Consider the following 18822-nt stretch of genomic DNA (forward strand, 5'->3'; position numbering starts at 1 on the left):
GAGATTCTTGCTTAAGTATTCTTTCTTATGTCAATGTGCTTAGTTCTAGAAAGATAGTCATGAGTTAAAAGCGAAACATAAATGGACATACTGAAAGGAAGAGTGGTTATACTGCAGACTCAAATATCAGTTGCCTAATTGGTATTTTTTATTTTCCTTTAGAAAAACTCTCATGTGTGTGAGTTAAGTACATACTGATAAACTAATAATGATGTGGATCATTTCACAGCCGTTTTAATTTAAATGATCCCTTTTCTCTCTTGTTTTTTAATGCACTTCTTTTCCTTCGGAGCTGAAACATGATTACCTTTCCAGAGATCTTGAGGAAGAGTAACTAAGCTGTATTTAAGTTATCAGAGAAGAAACATACGTGCTCACTGTTTAAACTGTTTAAATGCTATTTCCCTACCTGGATAGTGAGTCTATATTAGAAAAATGGACATTTTAAAAACGCATAATTTGTGATAATTTTTTTTTTTTTGAAACATCTAAATTAACTTTCAGGATATACGAAAAAGTCTGGTGTAGAGCAATATGCTTCATCATTTCGGTACAGCTTCTGTAGCTCATGAATGCATCAGCTTATCTGTATGTCAGGTTTCTATACTGCTGCCTTGAATGATTTTGAGCGCTGTACATTTTCAGTTACCAGAATTTCTTACACAGGTGTCATACTGCAAGCTTTTTACTGTTAAATTACATAGATAGTGTAATTCTGTAAGTCACTTATAATCTAATTGTATGGCAATAGTCTGTGAACTACTGTTTAAAGGGTGTAGGATCAGAAGTGTTTAACCATTGATAATAGGAGGTGACCAGTTGAATTCTCTGTCTCTTCCCTTTTGGCTTTGCATTTTAGAATGTCGGTAACTAAGAGTTTGGTTTCAAAGGTGCTGTAGGCCATATCAGAACCTTATGACTTCAGTGCTGTCTGTGCTGATTTCTCAGCTTGCTTAGCAATTGGCATAATCTATGAGTCTCTCACTCATATATGATTTGCATCAGGCTTTCTGGCTGCAGAGCGGTGTTACCTCTTTAATAGGAAATTCCATTCATTTTTTCTTGAAACAGGAAACTACTGAAGATTTTAGCTGACTTTTTTTATTTTCTCATTTGAAAAGATAAAAATGAGTTTAGTCTAAAAGCCATATGTTTCAGGAAAGCACCAGAGCAGCTATGTTATGAGAGTGTGAGGGGAAAAGGTCACTCAAAATGTACCTCTACATGGGGAGAGAAACAGACAGTGCCAGCACCTGTTAGGCAAATGATCATCAGAAAAATGGCTTTCTGCTGTCACTAGCTAGTTTGTCTGAAAAGACAGTGACAGATTTCCTCTTGGGGTATCCATACTCCACTGATGGTGTGTGGTTGTTGAATTTTGCGTAATAGATAAATTATTTTTGTTTTCCTGCTAAAATAATTTATATATTATCTTTTATTTATTATATTGCAACTCCATAATTTCCAGGTTAGGAACCCACAACTTTCAGGGCTAACCTGACAAATCTAAATCAAACTTCTTGTCCATGTTAATTACATAGTACTGGCTCTGTGCTCCATTTCTTGTGGATACTTTTTTTTCCCCCTTGTTGCTGCTTGTTCTTGTCCCTTATAACAGCTGCCTTATCCAGTGAATACGATGGATACACAAAAAAGAAGTGTTACAGTGTGAGCTGTGGGAACTGTCTTGATTTCAGATATTTTTGAGTACTGAATTCCTTAGTACCCATTTTTTTAATGTAGTCTCTTGAATATTGTGTGCTTAAAGAGGCATTTAAAATTTATTTGTTTGATGGAAGCAAAGCCAGTGTCCGTATTCACATTCTCTAAAAATTTTGTGAAACTAGTCTGTAAATGTGAGGGGAAATTGCATGGGTTATAAAATATATAATCTTTAAGATTTTCAACATTACAGATATTATATCCCTTTAGCAAAAGGGATATAAATATATGCTGTACGTGTAATTATTTTCCCCTGGCTTTGGTTATTTTTCATGTACAGAGCAAAGAAGCTTAAACCAGTAATGTAATCACATTAGATATATCTATAAGGTACATAATTAGTGTTCTTTGGATCCTCTAAAGATTCAGTCCACAATGATTATATATGATAATGCAGTTATGAAAATCAAAACTAATGCTTTTATTTTTCAGTATTTCTGGGTCTCACCAGTTACATGAACTTCCTTTTTATTTTTTTTCTTTTTGGTGGAACAAACCCCCATGTTTTTCAGAACGTATTGTCTGAAGAACTGTCTCCTGACAATTGTTTTACTCAACGGCCAAATTACAGAGTGGACAAAAATTAGTGGATAAATAGTGAGATTTCTTTTATTGCAGATAAGGCAATTTTAGATTAATACTTTATATTCTGCTCATGTTAATTTGGCCTTTTGAGATTAGATTTCAAAATTGTATATGGCATTGTTATAAGTACTACAGAGAAGCACAGAAAAATAGTTTTAATAACTTCAAGGGAAAATTGTGGCTCAGTATTATGTATATGAAGTTTCATAAATAATTCTATGTATGTGGATTTTCTGAGAAGACTAAGGAGATTTTCCAATGTGACTGAATGTTTGGGGGGGGTTGGGGTTTTTTTGGGGGTGTTTTTTTTTTGTTTGGTTTGGTTTGGTTGTGTGTGTGGTTTCTGAGTGTTTGTTTTATTGTTTTTGTTTCTTCCTTATCCATAGATTTGGAAGATCACCAGCTTACTTTGTTCCTAGTCTAAGAATTTACCCATTAAAACATAGAAATTCCTTAACTTCAAAGTCCTGCTTTCTTGACCAAGACAAAATTTACAAGTCATTTGCTTTAGGAGAAAAATGGTTTCACCGTCATATGAAATTAGAAAAAGTATCTTCTACATGTTCTGTATAGTTAAAATTTTAAAACATACAGACAAAAAGAAATAACGCTGAAGGTGATTGAAACACTGATTTAGACCAGGGATGGAAGTTATTTGGCAACAGGGTATTCCCATTTGTTCAGATCTTAGATACAAAATCTGGAAAGGCGTCATAATTAGGGAAGAATGCGTTCATTGCATGGGCATTCTGCAGACCTGTGTTGTACAGAAGTTTGTTGTCAGTGTCCAGGATTTGGTATGTACACTCTCTGACACATATCTGGCTTCTGCTAGTTACCTTATCCTTTTCAAAAGGAAGTGAAATCCTGCAAATAGACTCCACATTTTTATACAGTTATTCCTGTGTTATTTTTGAAGTGGATAAATGGAATTCTGTTTATTTAAGAAATCATAGACTAAGTTGAATTTTTTTTTACCGAGGAAGAGGGTAACAAATACAGACACAGCAACAAAACTATCTCCACTAGTTTTGTTTGTTTTTAGAAGTGTATTCGAAGGTGACTTTTCAAACAGTGTTTGATAAGTAACTGTTGCCAAAGGTTCTTTGTGGGAAGAGTAGGATTTCATCTATCCAGACAGGCTTTCTCATCTTCAAAAGCTGAAGCTTTTGGATAAGGAGCTAGGAGGAGTAGCTGGCAAGGCTCCAGAGTCAATTCCAGTTGCTAAACTAGGCACTTCCAAAAGTTTTCATTCTGTTTTTCTGCCAGTTCTCCTCCAGTAAGTCACTGGAGTTACTGTAATTGTTGGAAATTTTTGTGTGCTTCCTTCTTCTTTTGACTCCTGGTATGTTTTGTGCAAATTCACTGGGCAAGGCTTGAAGATTCGAATGCTCTTACTTTGTTACAATTCATTGTATTTAGATTTTTTGTTTTCTTTCGACAGGAAAGTAGAATATCATTTGACTGTTATGGACATGGGTCAAGAGAAACTGGTATTTTAGTTATACTAAATAAAACTTTAGAGAATGTAATTACATTTTCTTAGTCTTTTGCATGTACCTTTAATACAGCTATGCTGGATAAAGGAAGATGCAAAATAACAAATTGATGACATGGGAAGATCAGGACAAGCTCATGAATTTAGTTCATGGTTTTTTTTTCTTGCTGTTATGTGATCTTAATCTTACAGATTTTCATATTTAAATTCCTTCTGTGCCTAAGTTACTATATTAATACTAGTAAAATCACATATGTGTTTAAGGGAGTTTTCTGTACATATTTTGAAAACTTGAGAATGGAGAAATGCCACAGAAGTCTTCATATATTGCAACACCAAAATGGTATCAGTAGGGTTAAAAAGCATGTGTTGTCTGTGAAGCAGTTAGTGATGATTAATGGAAAAGTGACTGATTATCTCTCATCGGCTTCTTACTTTTACGTTAAACTGCTAGTTATACTGTTGTGCATTTATCTAAAAGATCAGGAAACACAGAAATTAGTAACCCTTGACTTCCTCTGAATGCTTTGACCAGTGTTTTATGAGTATCAGTCTTTGCAGGATAGATTATCCATTATGTGTCTCTGTTTGGGGAGAGTGTTAGCGTAGAGCAAATGATAAATTAGTTTCTCATCAAAGCTGTTGTATAATAAATTTAATTTTAAGTTATGTCTCTTACCCTTTCAAGACAAACCAGTTTTCTCATCCTTCTATTGCTTTTTTAAATGCAGTATTTTTTTAATATCTTAATTTACACTTCATCCTGAGCAGTCGTTTAGGTTTGGGGGCTGCAGGTGCTGTTTGAAAGGTTCAGTTGAAAAGGGAGAAAAGGGACTTTTCCCGTGAGAGAAGTAGGGCAATAATACCTCTGTATCACGTTTGTAATGTGTGTCACAATGTTTTACAGATGGATACAAGTAGGGCTGGGAAGTTGTAGTGACTTTCTCAGTTACATGTGGCACAAATAAAACAGTTTTGAAAAAAAAAAATTACATTATGTAGCATTGGAATGTAGGGAAGGAAAAAAAAAAAAAAAAAGGAAAACCAAGATGGAGTATGACTGATAGTGCCAAAACATCAAAAAGCTGCAGTGATCATCACACTGAAACCTAATGCTTGTTTTATGAGACCTGTTACATAACAGCAGCTACTGAATTTCATGGGAACATCTACTCTTCAGTGATTTTTCAAAATCTTCTATGTACTTTATTTTAAATAACTGATAAGTTGAAGGGAGAAACAGCATACTGTCAGCCACACAGCTGTTCATAAGGCCTCAAAACAGTGGTTTCAACTGCAGCAAGTTACAGTATAAGAACTCTTCTGCTCTGCATTTAGTTGAGCTGTGTCTACTGTTAAATGTTTTGAGAAAAAAGTGGTTAGCATTTAACATGGTCCATTTCAGGATACTCTTCATGAACTTTGTCTTAACAAATTCTGTTCCATGTGAAACCTGGACAGCAAGAACATTCCCTATTTCCCAGCTTTGTTTTCTGTAGTCGCTATAGTTACGTCAGTTTTTTACTTTCACATGTCTAAAGTCAGTTGTGATAGGGGAGACTGTGTGGTCGTTTGTGCAGTTCAAAAAAATTAGATAATTTCTGTAAGCCTTATTATCTTTTTTTAATTTTTTTTGGGTGGGTTTTTTTTTTTTTTTTTTTGGTGGTGGTGGTGGTGGTTTTGGGTTGGTTTTTTTTTTATTGCATCTGTGTTGGAGAAAAAAAAAAGGAAATGCATTCTCCAGCATCTTGTTTAAGACCCCACAGAATTTCAGAATTCTAGTTTGAAAATGGAGTTTCAACCTGTGTAAATTAGTTCAAACTAAGGTAGCAGACAGAAATGCTGTCCTCTCAGCCTTTCCTCTTATGGCAGGCTTCTCAGCCCTTTGCTTGTCTTAGTCATTTTCTGCACCCTGTCCAGCTTGTCCACATGTTTTTTTTATTTCAGTGACCAATACTGAACACAGTATTCCAGCTGTGGCCTGACAAGCACAGAGTTGACTAATGACTTCATCTCTGCTGGTGACCTTGATGCAACCCAGTATCCAGTTAGCTTTCTTTACTGCAGCAGCAAAATGCTAGTTCATGTAGAGCTTGCTGTCAGTCAGGACCTGCAGGTCTCTTTCCACAGAGCTGCTCCCCAGCCTGTTCTGTATTCTTTCGTTTTCCCAGATACAACACATTAACAGTTGTACTTGTTGAACTTTATAATAAAATTTTGTTAGCCCACTCTTCCAGCCTATCTAGGTCTGCAGCATGGTTCTTCCAAAGGGTCCACTTCCCCACTCAGTTTGCTATTGATAAACTTCATCAGGGTACACTTGATCCCGTCATCCAGACTGGTTATGAAGATAAACAGCCTGGGTTGTTTTGGAGGAAAGGCAGAAAGGAGTAAATACCTACCCCTTGTTAGGTACCTTCTGTACTCCAGTTATCTTCTGTTTACTTACATTTTGAAAGTTGGAGAGTATCTTCTGTGAACATCTTTCCTAAGCTTAGTCTAGCACTTTATTATTATAATTATCTATGAATAGAACAGTTTGTTTTGTGAATGGGCAAATGTACTTAATTAAAAGTTCTTGCTGAGTCTTGCCACATCTGATGGGCCTGAAGCCTAGACACCTTTTTTCATAAGTTACGATTCTCTGATCTTTCCAAGTAGATATATATATTTGGCTGTGCTTTTTTTTACTTGATTCAGTATGTTTTGTTGTTTCCAAGGTATGTTAAATAAATTTGTTTTGATTGTGGTTTATAATTGTAATTCTGTTGTGTTTGAAGTTTAATATGGTCACATCAAGGTCTGTTCTGCACTAAGTAGTGGAAGACTTGCAAGGCAATCCTAAGTCCATCGGCAGACTTTGTCAGCTTTTAGTTAAGCTAAAATTTTCCAAGTATGTCTAGGTGGCTTAGTTATTAATTGAAAAACAATGTCACTGAAGAATTGAAGGGCACAATGGCACTATGTATGGAAGAAAAGCCATGGTGACTGAAAGCTGTCAGTTAGAGCTAGCTACAGCTACAGTTAGCATAGCACTGAGTAAACTTTTTGCACCTTACCTTATATGCAGTCCAGAGAAAACAAGAAGGAATAAGTGATGTTTGGTGAACTTGGGGTAGACTTTTATATCTGGCTGAAAAATACCATTGAATTTTCCCAGCTGTTCTTAAAAATCATTCAAGCCAAGATTTACTTAATGGCTTTATATTTTGTTTGGGTATTTCACTACTTTTCTTCTGTTACTTACTAGAGAAATCATTTTATTCATGAAATTAAAAGACAAGCAGGAAACTACTATATGTGTGTATGCTTGGGATTTATAATTAAATGGGTTGTAGTGTACTGCTTTATGAATCAGACACTTACTGAATTTTAATTTTGCCTAGTTTGGTATTACATTTTATTACAGCATGTCTGATAAGGTTACTAATATCCACTGTAGAACTTTGCAGTGGATAGTAATACACCAAGTAAAGAATTAATGTGTTTCTGTTCACTGATATTATCCTTTCTCTAACTATTTTACATCTATCTCAGGGAAATAATTTTCTCTCTCTGCAGCTCACCCATGCGTCCAAAAAATGAACAATCACCCCAAATACACAAGTAGTTCATGCTTTAGGATTCATGCTTTGTGTTGATTTTGCAAGGGCTGCAAGAAGTGACAGATATCATACAGAATAAAACATTTTCATTGCACAAACATTAATTAGTAATTTTTTCCCCGTGATTATGAGATAGTGTAGCCACACATTTGAAGATCAGTTTCAGATAAACTTTGTTTTGAATTTAAGGTTTGAGAGGTTAGTGCTGTGTGTGAGGCCTGGGCATTTTAATGTCATGTAAAAGATAGGAGTCAAGTTTGTTGCATGTGATGTTCAGGTAGCAATTTCCTAGAGAATTTGTAAGTAGAGTTTATGTAAACAATATTTGTATCTGCATTTGAAAAAAACGTTTGGAGATAATACTGTTCATAGAATCAAGATATTTTGCTTAACTGTTTGTATCACCTTCTCTTCAATCTTTCTGTGGTGACATTTCCATTGTGTATGTGCGGTAAAATCATATGTACTTTTGTTTTATGTTTTTTGTTTGCTTTATTTGCCAGAAATTTAATATTGGTCGATGAATAATACAGGCTTTTTTTCAGTCTATTAAGTATAAAGTTTGAATATACATTGTCTTTAAACTGATAACTCCTTGTGAAGATGGCCACAAATTATCTGAAAAAATTTGCAGGAATTTAGAACTTTATTTCTGATTTTGCTTTCAGTAGGGAAGTTATTCTGAAATGCTTATAAAACTTTATTCTCTGTTTAGTTCTGGGGTTGCTCTTGAGATAATTTTAATGCAAAAAATTATTACTTTCAGCTTTATAAAGTACTTTAATATATTTGGGAGAAACTGCAGTGTCAAGCAGATGTACTCCATTGTAATCTACTGCTCAGTAATCATTCCACTGAAAGGGTTGTCATTGAAAGAAATTAGTAATATGGTTATCACTGCTGTTATTAGATTATATATTCATATATATATACACACACACATATTTATGTTTAACTTCCATAGACAAATATGTTTTATGCTTTGATATGAAAAATACAATATCAGTTTTTCCATATTTTAGATTAAATAAGATTATGAATCAGGTGGCCATTCAGCGGAAGAAGCAGTTTGTTGAACGAGTGCACAGTTACTGGTTGCTTAAAAGACTGTCTAGGAATGGTGTTCCTCTGTTGAGAAGGCTGCAGTCCAGTTTACAGTCACAAAGAAATACACAACAGGTATGTGACACACTTTTTACTTATAAGAAAAAATAAGAAAACCTTCATTTTATAGAGTAAAAAATTAACTAGGTGAAATAGCATAAAGTAAAAACTTTCCTATTCAGGACTGAATAAATTATTTACCTTATTCTTAGGTAATATGACCAATATTGGAAATGGAGCATTATCTAATCCTCATACTTTCTGAATACAAGAAAAAAAATTGCAGGTTTTTATTTTGTTCTGCTTAACTGTTTCGTAAAAATACTGTCACCAAAACTATACTAATACCACTTCTCATTGAGGAGCACTGTGGTTTTCTGGAACTCATTCCTCAGTTTGCTAGTGAGTTAGATAAACTTTGGTGGGTTTATTTATTTATTTAGTTAGTTTACTCAAGTTGCAAGGCACATGCCATCTTTGGCAATTAAAACTGAGAAAAATGGGGATTTTTACAGCTTTCAAATTCAAATCCTTACTGTTGCCCCTTGTTTGGTAATAAAGAAAATTATTGGTGAAGTTCAGAGAGCTGTTTAAACTTCTGTTTTTACTTTTGCCAGTACTTTTGTAGGCAAGCAGATATTTATGCTGACATTGAGTTCAAATAAAACTCATCCTAGCTAAGATGCATCTAGAGTGGTTAAAGCTGTCTGCACTTACAAGTCAGAATTACTGAAAAACAATTCACATGTGTATCAGAATCAGAAAGTAGTACTGTTCTGCTTCCCATTTTTATTAACAAACAGCTAATCAGTGACATTGGAAGCTTTGGCAGTCTTTTGCTGTTTTGATTTCAAGTCACTGGGTAGCTTCATATAATTAAAATTTCTTTTCTCAAGTCTATCTATAGGTCCCTACCCTGTTTGTTTTTTTGTTGTTTTTCTGACTGTGCCTTACACAACTTCCAGTATAGTTATGATAGGCTCTTTGCCTTTCCTCATAGCTCAGATGTTAATATCCCTTTCAGATGGAATTTAGGTGAATTCCTTGTAAGTGAAATGTACTTCAAACATAAATTGGTAACTTCTTTGTTTTTCAGTGCTTCTCTAGTTCTCAATTTTAATAGTGGGATTTGTGTTGTAATTTCTCCTAAAATGGTTTTGTGTTCTGCTTTCAACCTTTGATTATATTTTAATTCTGTATGAGAAATTTCAATTCCAATGCGTGATGCCGGGCAGTTACCTAATGACAGCTGACAATACATTATTTAGATAGTGAACTTCTGGTATTTTTTATGTCTGATTCCTTAATATCTGGCAGTATAGACACACACTAAAATTAATGTCTGAAAAATATACTTGGTAGTTGGAAAGTACTTTTCCTATTCAGATGATGTGGTCAGACTGCAACATTTCTAAATATTTAAATAGTAGCTCCAAAAATAGCAATATTTTTACAAATTATATTTGATGATCATAGAGTGAGCCTTAAGTTTTGTTTAAAATCCCTTTGCCTGTTTGCACCCCTGTACAAAACCTATTTCTTTATTTTTGTTATTTCAGAACTGTGCGCTATTCCTAAGTAAGAAAATAATGCAAATACCTTCTAAAGTAATTGAGAACTGGTTTATTAAAAAATGGGACACTTCTGAGATTTTATCCTTAAATACTTGTAATTGAAATTATCTTTTAAAAAGAAAAAACAAGTTTCAAGTAAAGCTGAGTATTAGTGATTCTGTTGATAAAAAATTTGTAGGTAGTGCTTTTCAATGAGTAGTAAGTGTCCTATGTATGACTATGTGTCTTCTCCATAGCATCTTCAATATGTGTTTAAGATATCTATTGAAATAGTCATAACTGCAAAGCATTCAATATGTTAGTCATCTATGTTTCTCCCACGTATAAGACAAACCATAATGAAGAATAATAAACAGCTGTGACATAGCTGTTGTGAGAATGCTTAAACATTTGTGAAGTATAGGTTGTTATTTTGCTCATTGCAGTGTAGATGAGAAAATTATTTTTGCCTTATTTATGTGAGAAGTCAAAATGTCAAGAAACCTAAATAGAATTTCAGTCAAAGGGACGTTGACACTGACGTAGTGCAGATTCAGAGATTTTTGTTACTATTATGAAAACTGAAAGGAAATGTTAAGATGAGGAACCAAAACCTTGAAAATGGTTTCAAGATGCCTCATGGAAGGTGGGTTTAATCCCTCTCTAATGTTTGTTTACTAGAACAAATTTGACAGGAAGTGAAGCATTAGTGATGTAGAATTACTTTCTAGCTAATGTGTTTCAGAGCTCAGTTTTGATGTGCTTTTCCTCAGCATCTGCAGGAACAAGGAATCCTCTGACAGAATGGTTTATACTGTCACTTCTCTTTCCACCTAGAAATTCAGGAAGGGCATTGGAATAGTCAAATAAATTTGCTTATTTGTGGTTTTTAGATTTTTTTTCTGTGCTTAAAAAAATGTCTGAATAAAAATGTGTGAAATTTGTTTGCTGCTCTAGCAAGGAGAAACAAAGTAGAGGGTGCTGGTGACTGAGGTTGTATCTGCAACTGAAGATTTCATAAGAACACAAGTTACAACCACTAAACAGTATTGACTGCCACACAAGTACCAGCAGAGGTTCTTCATAAAACCAATTGTAGGGATCAAGATCCAGTCTCACTACTGTAATTATGTTTTTGTTTGCCTCATACTAAGTTACAGCTTTTGTAGGGAACTATAACACTTAGACTGTCCCTGTATATTTACATCTAGTATTGTGAGTGATCTGTTGGTATGCTGACTGTATTCCTACTAGTATACAGACTGATAGCATACATGTGATGGGAATTGGAGCTGAAGGCCAGTTCTCAGTTGATGCATGTTTTGTGTATAGATTTAGAAGTGTTTTCCTCCTCCTTCAGTATTAATAACTGAGTCAGTTTGGGCTTTTGTAAGTCATATTTGGTGTTCAGCAAGAATAAGTCCATCAGAAAATATCACAGAGTTTCATTTTGAATTTTTCTTCTGTTACCATCCAGAAAAAGAACTCTAGTAGAAACTTAACAGAAACTTCTCTTGTCAGAAAGCATTTGAAAACTAAAAACGAACTCTTATTTTTTTTAATCCAAATTTGTACTAGTTAGATGGAAACTAGTGCATCATGTTCTTTTTCACTTGCCTGCATATTTTAATCTAATTAAAATATACATTGTATGCCAGATAATAAAAATATTGGAGTATAGGGGCCACTATTGCTTTGATAGAAGGGTCAAAAAATTGGAAGCTTGCCATTAATCCTCAAGCTAGAGTGGCATTCAAGAAGGGGAAGTATATGTACACACAGAAACAAAAAACAAGCAAATGAGATGCTCTTGATACTTTGGGTCACATCTGCAAATTTTACACCCAGATATTTTATGAAATGCGTTAAGTCAAACAACTGACCAAACTAAAATAATAACATTAAAAAAACCCGCAGACAAACTACTGCACCTTTGGATTTAGCCAAATATGTTGGTCTGTAATAAACCACTCCAAGATTTGCTGTATTTCAGTTTCCTGACCCACCCTAAAGCTAGTACAGTTTCGAGGACAGCTTTCAGCAGGATCAGTTCCCCAATTTCATGAACTATGCAGTTACACAGAGCAAAAGGGCAGACTCTGAATTGCTGCAAGTGAATGGAGGACAAACCTTCCATGTTTTGCAATAGCCACATCTTAGTTTTGGCCCTGAAAAGCAGTAAAACCATGAAAAAATCTGTATAACTATGTCAATTGATAGTACATTTTTTGTTTCACATATGGGAACAGTACTTGAAGATGGAAATTTTACAGAACAATTAATGTCAGTGTAGGATTTCTGATTCAGTGAGTCTGCGAATTTTAAGAAATTAGAAATGTGTATACTAATATTTATTTAGTCAAAATTTGCTTGGACTATTCTGACTCAGCAATTAAATAATGTGTCTAATGCAAGATTTCTTTAAAAAATAACGGTAAGTTACAGTCATTTGAAAGGGGAACTAGAAGCTTCTATTTAGAATTTTTGGGGGTTTGCTTTGATTTGGGAGTTGAAGGAAGTTGTTTGTTCTTTGGGTTCTTTTGTTTCTTTGTGCTTGTGTTTTGGTTGGATTTTTTCTGTTTGGTTTTTTTTTTCTCGTTTGTGTGTTTTTTCCTGTTTGTTTTTTGTGTGTAGTATTTTGGTGTTTTTTTAAGGAGAAGCAAACTGTTATTTCCAGATTCCTATATTCTAGCTCAGATACAGTTGATAGATAAGGATTTGCACCTATAATGAAGTCAGAGATTTTAGTAAAACTAGCTACCACAGATACTTGCTTTACTTTTACAAAGTGCATAAAGCAGTAAGATACAGATCATAGAATTAGCACTCATGAATCTATTCAATTTTCTAACTGTCAGCGTTTGCAATTGTAATTTTAGAACTTTCTGTCTGAAAAATTGCACAAGCTTCCTTTTAGAGGACCTATGATTTCTATATTATCCTTCTGTTAAGGAGTTTTTTACTTTGAATGTGACAATTTGTAATGTTGGTTATTGTTCATATGCTTAGACAATTTTCATTATCCCTCTGTCTTATTTTTCATAATTTATGGAATTTATTGTTTCCTAAAAAAAAAAAAAAACAAACCACCAAAACAACAAAAAACTCCACATGACAGTAATTCAAGTGTATACAGCGTTATGGTAGTTACAGGGAAGCATGCAAAGCTTTGGATTGCTGTTCTTCCCAATATTGACAAACAGGAAACACTACATTCTGCGTGTACAAATCAAGCTAAATAGTGTGAGTGTTTAAACACTACTTCTTCCTAAATATGTGTGAATACCATTCTTTCATCCATTAACTGAGAGGTTGTACTTTTGCAGTACCCATTTGCAATACCATTTGAAGTTACTATAGTATTTAATAACTGCTTTTCATTTCCTGTCCTCAGAAGTCATGATGATTTTGTTCTGTTACAAGTGTGTCTTAATTCTGCTGGGTGTTGTGAGGGAGGTAGGCAGTGTTGAGCACAACCAGACTCTGTTCCTACTAGGCTTGAGCTTCCAAAGAAGCTGATGATCTTTGCTTGGTTTGGATTTTGATGTGAAAATACTGAATCTTATTTTACAGTTTGCTGTACTGTTGACTTGTTGTTTGCTATCTTGCTTTTTCTGCTGTAAATAGGCTTCACCATAGGATTGCTTTATGGTTCATATATTTTGTTTTCAGCTAGATGATTGAGAAACTGTGGATGATGTCCTGACCAGATACTTTCTTCTGCCGCAATATGAAGCTTATGACTAAGTGCTGTAACTGTAAGACAGTAGAAGACGGTAGTTTCTTCTTTCCTGTGAATATGTTTTGTAAATACATAAAAGTAGCTTATAGAAAGAGGATAGCATATTTCATTTAATGAAAACTTTTCAATTATTTTCTTAGAGAGAAGATGATGAAGAAATGCAAGCCTTGAAAGAAAAGTTGAAGTACTGGCAAAGGCTGCGTCATGATCTTGAAAGAGCGCGTTTGTTGATTGAACTTATACGTAAGCGTGAAAAATTAAAAAGGGAACAGGTAAATGGAATATTTGTGGAAACTTCTGAAGACAGGCACTAGAAAGACCACAGTGTTTCTTTTAATCTTCATGCAGGATCAGGAAACATGCATGCATGCACATATGCAAACTGTTTAAAGTACACAAATTTTGTACAAAATCATAGAATGACTTAAGTTGGAAGAACTTCTAGCAGTCATCTAGTACAACACCACTGCAATAAGCAGAAGCATCTTCAACTAGATCAGGTTGCCCAGTGCCTCATTAAAGCTGATCTTGACTGTTTCCAGGGATGAGGCTTTTTCTGTGTCTCTTGTCAACCTGTTCCTGTATCTCACTACCCTCATCATAAAAAAAATTTCTTCCTTGTACGTAGTCTAAATCTAGGTCCCGTGTCCTGTTGCAGCAATCCTTGCTAAAGTCTGTCCCCATCTTTGCTATAAGCCTGTCTTACACAAAAAGGTCCCAGTAAGGTCTCCTTGGAGTCTTGTCTTCTTCAGGCTGAAAATCCCCAGCTCTCAACCTTTCCTCATAGGAGGGGTACTCCAGCTCTTATTGTGGCCCTCCTCTGGACCCATTCCAGCAGGTTCTTGCCTTTCCTGCACTGAGGACTCTCCAGAACAAGACAGAGTACTCCAGATGGATTTTCACCAGAGTGGAGTAGAGGGACAGAATTGCTTCCCTTGACCTGACTGTGCTTCTTTTAATGCAGCTCAGGATATGGTTGGCTTTGTGAGCTGCAAGCATGCATTATTGGCTCATATCGAGCTTTTCATCCACCAGTACCACTAAGTCCTTCTCTGCCAGGCTGCTCTCATTCAATCTCTTCATCTCCCAGCCTGTTTTGACACTGGCATTGCCGTGATCCAAGTGCAGGACCTTGTACTTCGTCTTGTTGAACCTCATGAAGTTCACATGGCTTTACTTCTCCAGCTTGTCCAGGTCTTTCAGGTGTGTCACCCCCACTGCTCAGCTTGATGCCATCTGCAGATTTGCTGAATGTGCACTCAATCACACCATCCTGTGTCATTGATGAAGATACTGAATAGCAGTGGTCCCAGTACAGAACGCTGAGGACTCAGCACTTGTCACTAATTTCTATCCGGGTACTGACCTATTGACCACTACCCTCTGATGTGACCAGCCAGCCAATTCCTTATCCACCAAACAATACACCTTCTAATACATATCTCTCAATTTTAGAGAGGTGTGTGCTGTTGGAAACTGTGTCAAAGTCCTTATAGAAGTACAGGTAGATGACATTCATTGCCCTTCTCTTATCCACTGATGTAGTCACTCCATTGGGTCAGGCAGAACTTGCCCTTAGTAAAGGCACGCTGCCTGTCTTGATTACCTTCTGGTTCACCACATGCCTTATAAGATCTTCTAGGTGGACAGGAATTCATCTGTCAGCCTTACCTCTGTGCATGGGAAGATCATGGATCCTGAGGTCCTCCTTTCTATCCTTTTTTAAAATGGGTGTAAAGGTTCCCTTCCAGTCACCAGGGATTTCACCTGATTAACATGACTTTTCAACTGTCATGGACAGTGGTTTGGCAACTGCATCAGCCAATTCACTCCAGACTCTGGGAAGTCTTATAGACTTAGTATGTTCAGGTTCCTCAGGTGGTTACAAACCTTGTCTTCTCTTACTTTGGGAAGGAATTCGCTCCTCCAGTCCCAAGACAAGCCTTAAGATCCACACTTGAGAGGTGTGAATCATAGAATGTCAGGGGCTGGAAGGGATCTCAAAAAATCATCTGGTACAGCCCCGCTGCCAGAGCAGAAGTGTGAGGAGAGAGGTTACTAGCGAAGACTGAGGCAAAGAACTTGTTATGTATCTTCAACCTTCTGCTCATGAGTTTTTACCACTTTGCCTTTTTTTTCTGTCTTCGCCTGATTCATATCCCTCAGGACTCTGAATTCCACCAATGTGTGATCCCTGCAGCCCAGGCTGTCTTCAGTCTTGGCATAAGCAATTGGCAATTGAGCAATTGGCAAATGACCAATTGTCACTTGCACTGGTGACCTGCATTGGCTAGCAGCCTATTCTTTTTCGCCCAAAAAAAAAAAAAAAACAAAAAAAAAAAAAACAAAAAAAACAAAAACAAACCCAAAAAGCTGCATCTATGTCCTATGATATTCTAGAATTAATACTACTGGGAGAAGAGACTTGAGGAAGTGATAATACAGAATTTTTCATGTGAAAAGTAAAGCAAAATGTTTGCAGTTAGGATTCTTTAATTGCCATAATTTATAAAAACACTATTCTGTTTTTACTTTTTGCAACTGTGAACATAGATTGCAAGCTAATACAGTTTGTAATTCTTGAGTGCTTTCTGGATTTCCATACATCATTTCTGTAGGTTTACATGTCACTTTATACACATTTTATGTGTTGTGTGTTTGTATACTTGTTTATATATATATATATGTACACTCCATTTCTGTGTTATTAAGAGTTTAGATTTGTCATAACAAGACTGCTTCAATGTTTATAACTCTTTAAATGGCCTGAAAATAAAACTATAGAGGAGTATGTAACATTTTCAACTATAATGAAAAATCTGATGAATGGTCAAGTATTTAAAGATGATGATAATTCTGGGTTTTTTAATTATTTTCTTGGAATATACCCAGAATATTTAATTTAATGTAGCCTGTGAATGCACATGACTTTTTTTTTTTTTTACACTTTGGACATGGTGCTACAACTGATATTAAATTTAAATGGTGCCTTTAAGTTTATATTCCTATTTTCACTTTGTTGGCAATATATGAAGCTGTTCTTATATAATATCCTTTCAAATAAAATAAATACAGCTTAAAAATGGAACATAATGTACTTCTAGATAAAATAGAAACATGAGTTTTTAAAAGGTGCATGTTAGACAAATGCCAACCGATTATACAAAACTAGCTTTGAACATGTTAAACATATTTCTGTTGTGTCTCATATCTAAAGTACTACTGCTACAATGCCACTTAAAATTCATAATTAAAAATGCTCAATTAGATAATTATTTCTTTAGGTCAAGATTGAGCAGGTTGCTATGGAACTTCAGCTTACTCCATTCACTGTGCTTCTGCGATCAGTTCTGGATCAACTGCAGGAAAAGGATTCTGCTCGTATATTTGCTCAGCCAGTGAACCTTAAAGAGGTATGTTTTAAGCTTTATTGCCTTAGATTTAGATATGACTTGGTGGCACTTAAAATAGAAATTATTACATGCAGCTTTGGGAGTAATATTACCTTTTAGTTTCTCTCTGATAATGTATATTGTGGCTTACTGCTATGAAAATCTATTTGTGCTTAAATACCAAAATAATAGGGGGAAAATTCTGGGAAGTACTTGTATGGAATAGTGTGAGTACATGTTTATCTTTTGCAACATTATTTGACAAAGCAAACTCAAAAGAGGTGTTAAATTTCCATCTGAATACTATGTTCTTACTTGCAGATGTGATTCCTTTTCACTGGGAGTCTAGGTAGAATATATGTATGTGTATATATACATATGTACGTATATAACACATCTATACATGGGTATAAAGAACATGTAGACACGTATACATGCCGTAGATTATACATATATGTGTGTACATATACACCTATATACTCTAAATATCAGAGAAAACCAAATTGGAGGGTTCTCAAGAATCATCTAGTCTAGACAAGGTGATCCACCATCCTGTCCAGCTCAATTTTACAAGCATTCAGTGTTGGGAATCTGTCAGTTCCTGGGGGGGTGGGGGGTTATTGCAGTGGCTGATGGCTCTCATGAAAAAATTTCCTTGTGTATTCAATCAGAACCTCCCCAGGTGTAACTTGCACCCATGACCGTTCATCTTTCTCATGTGACTGCTTGTGAAAAGAGAGTATCCATCCTCTTTGTAGCCACCTTTTAAATACTGGAATGTGGTGATAAGGTCTCCCCATAGCCTTCTTTTACTGTGTTGGATAAACCAAATTCTATCAGCTTTTCCTTATATGGTAGGCTTATCAATGCATACATTTATTAGATGGCATGTGCATAAATACACATGTTATATGTACATAAAGCCACAGAATTAGAAAAATGTATAGCTTCCACATTGTTTGGTAGAGATCGAGACTGTTACCTAAGATGCATAATTTTGTGATGTGTAAACTTCTGTTAGCATGCTAATGTTTGCAACATCGAGGTGTTCAATTCTAGTCTGCATTTTGAAGTTCTTTATTTAAGGTGTTAAAAAAAATGAATGAAGTAATAGCTAATGTTTCTTTCTCTGTAATAAGACAATTTTACTTATTCATGTTTTAAATATTTATTCAAAGGTTCCAGACTATTTGGATCATATTAAACATCCTATGGATTTCTCTACCATGAGAAAACGGTTAGATGCTCAAGGCTATAAAAACCTCAGTGAGTTTGAAGAAGACTTCAATCTTATCATAGATAACTGTATGAAATACAATGCAAAAGATACAATATTCTATAGAGCTGCAGTGCGGTTGAGAGATCAAGGAGGTGTAGTTCTCAGGCAAGCCAGGAGAGATGCTGAAGGAATCGGTTACAATAATGAAACTGGAATGCACTTAGCTGAACGGCCGAAACTTGAATCACCCCAGCCTTTCTCTTGGGAAGATGGTAAGATACTTTTTGATTACTTTTTAAAAGTTGCATTTTTTATTATGCACACCATGAATATTCCATAAAGATGGCTGCTGTTCAGTTTATGACTAGATTGCCCCACTCTAATGCCATAAAAACTGTTGCT

General features: G+C 35.2%; 1 protein-coding gene across 4 annotated transcripts in view; it reads left to right on the forward strand.

The window, feature by feature from the left end:
- BRD1 (bromodomain containing 1) overlaps positions 1 to 18822 on the forward strand; it is a 57045-nt gene that overhangs the window by 7250 nt on the left and 30973 nt on the right. For all 4 annotated transcript variants that reach the window (XM_064142441.1, XM_064142440.1, XM_064142442.1 and 1 more), the window contains 4 exons: positions 8433 to 8589; positions 13950 to 14081; positions 17094 to 17222; positions 18380 to 18692. In XM_064142441.1, the coding sequence (XP_063998511.1) occupies positions 8433 to 8589; positions 13950 to 14081; positions 17094 to 17222; positions 18380 to 18692 (731 nt within the window). The remainder of the gene's footprint in view (positions 1 to 8432; positions 8590 to 13949; positions 14082 to 17093; positions 17223 to 18379; positions 18693 to 18822) is intronic.

This window comes from Pogoniulus pusillus, chromosome 4 (assembly GCF_015220805.1).
Source record: "Pogoniulus pusillus isolate bPogPus1 chromosome 4, bPogPus1.pri, whole genome shotgun sequence".
Lineage (NCBI taxonomy): Eukaryota > Metazoa > Chordata > Aves > Piciformes > Lybiidae > Pogoniulus > Pogoniulus pusillus.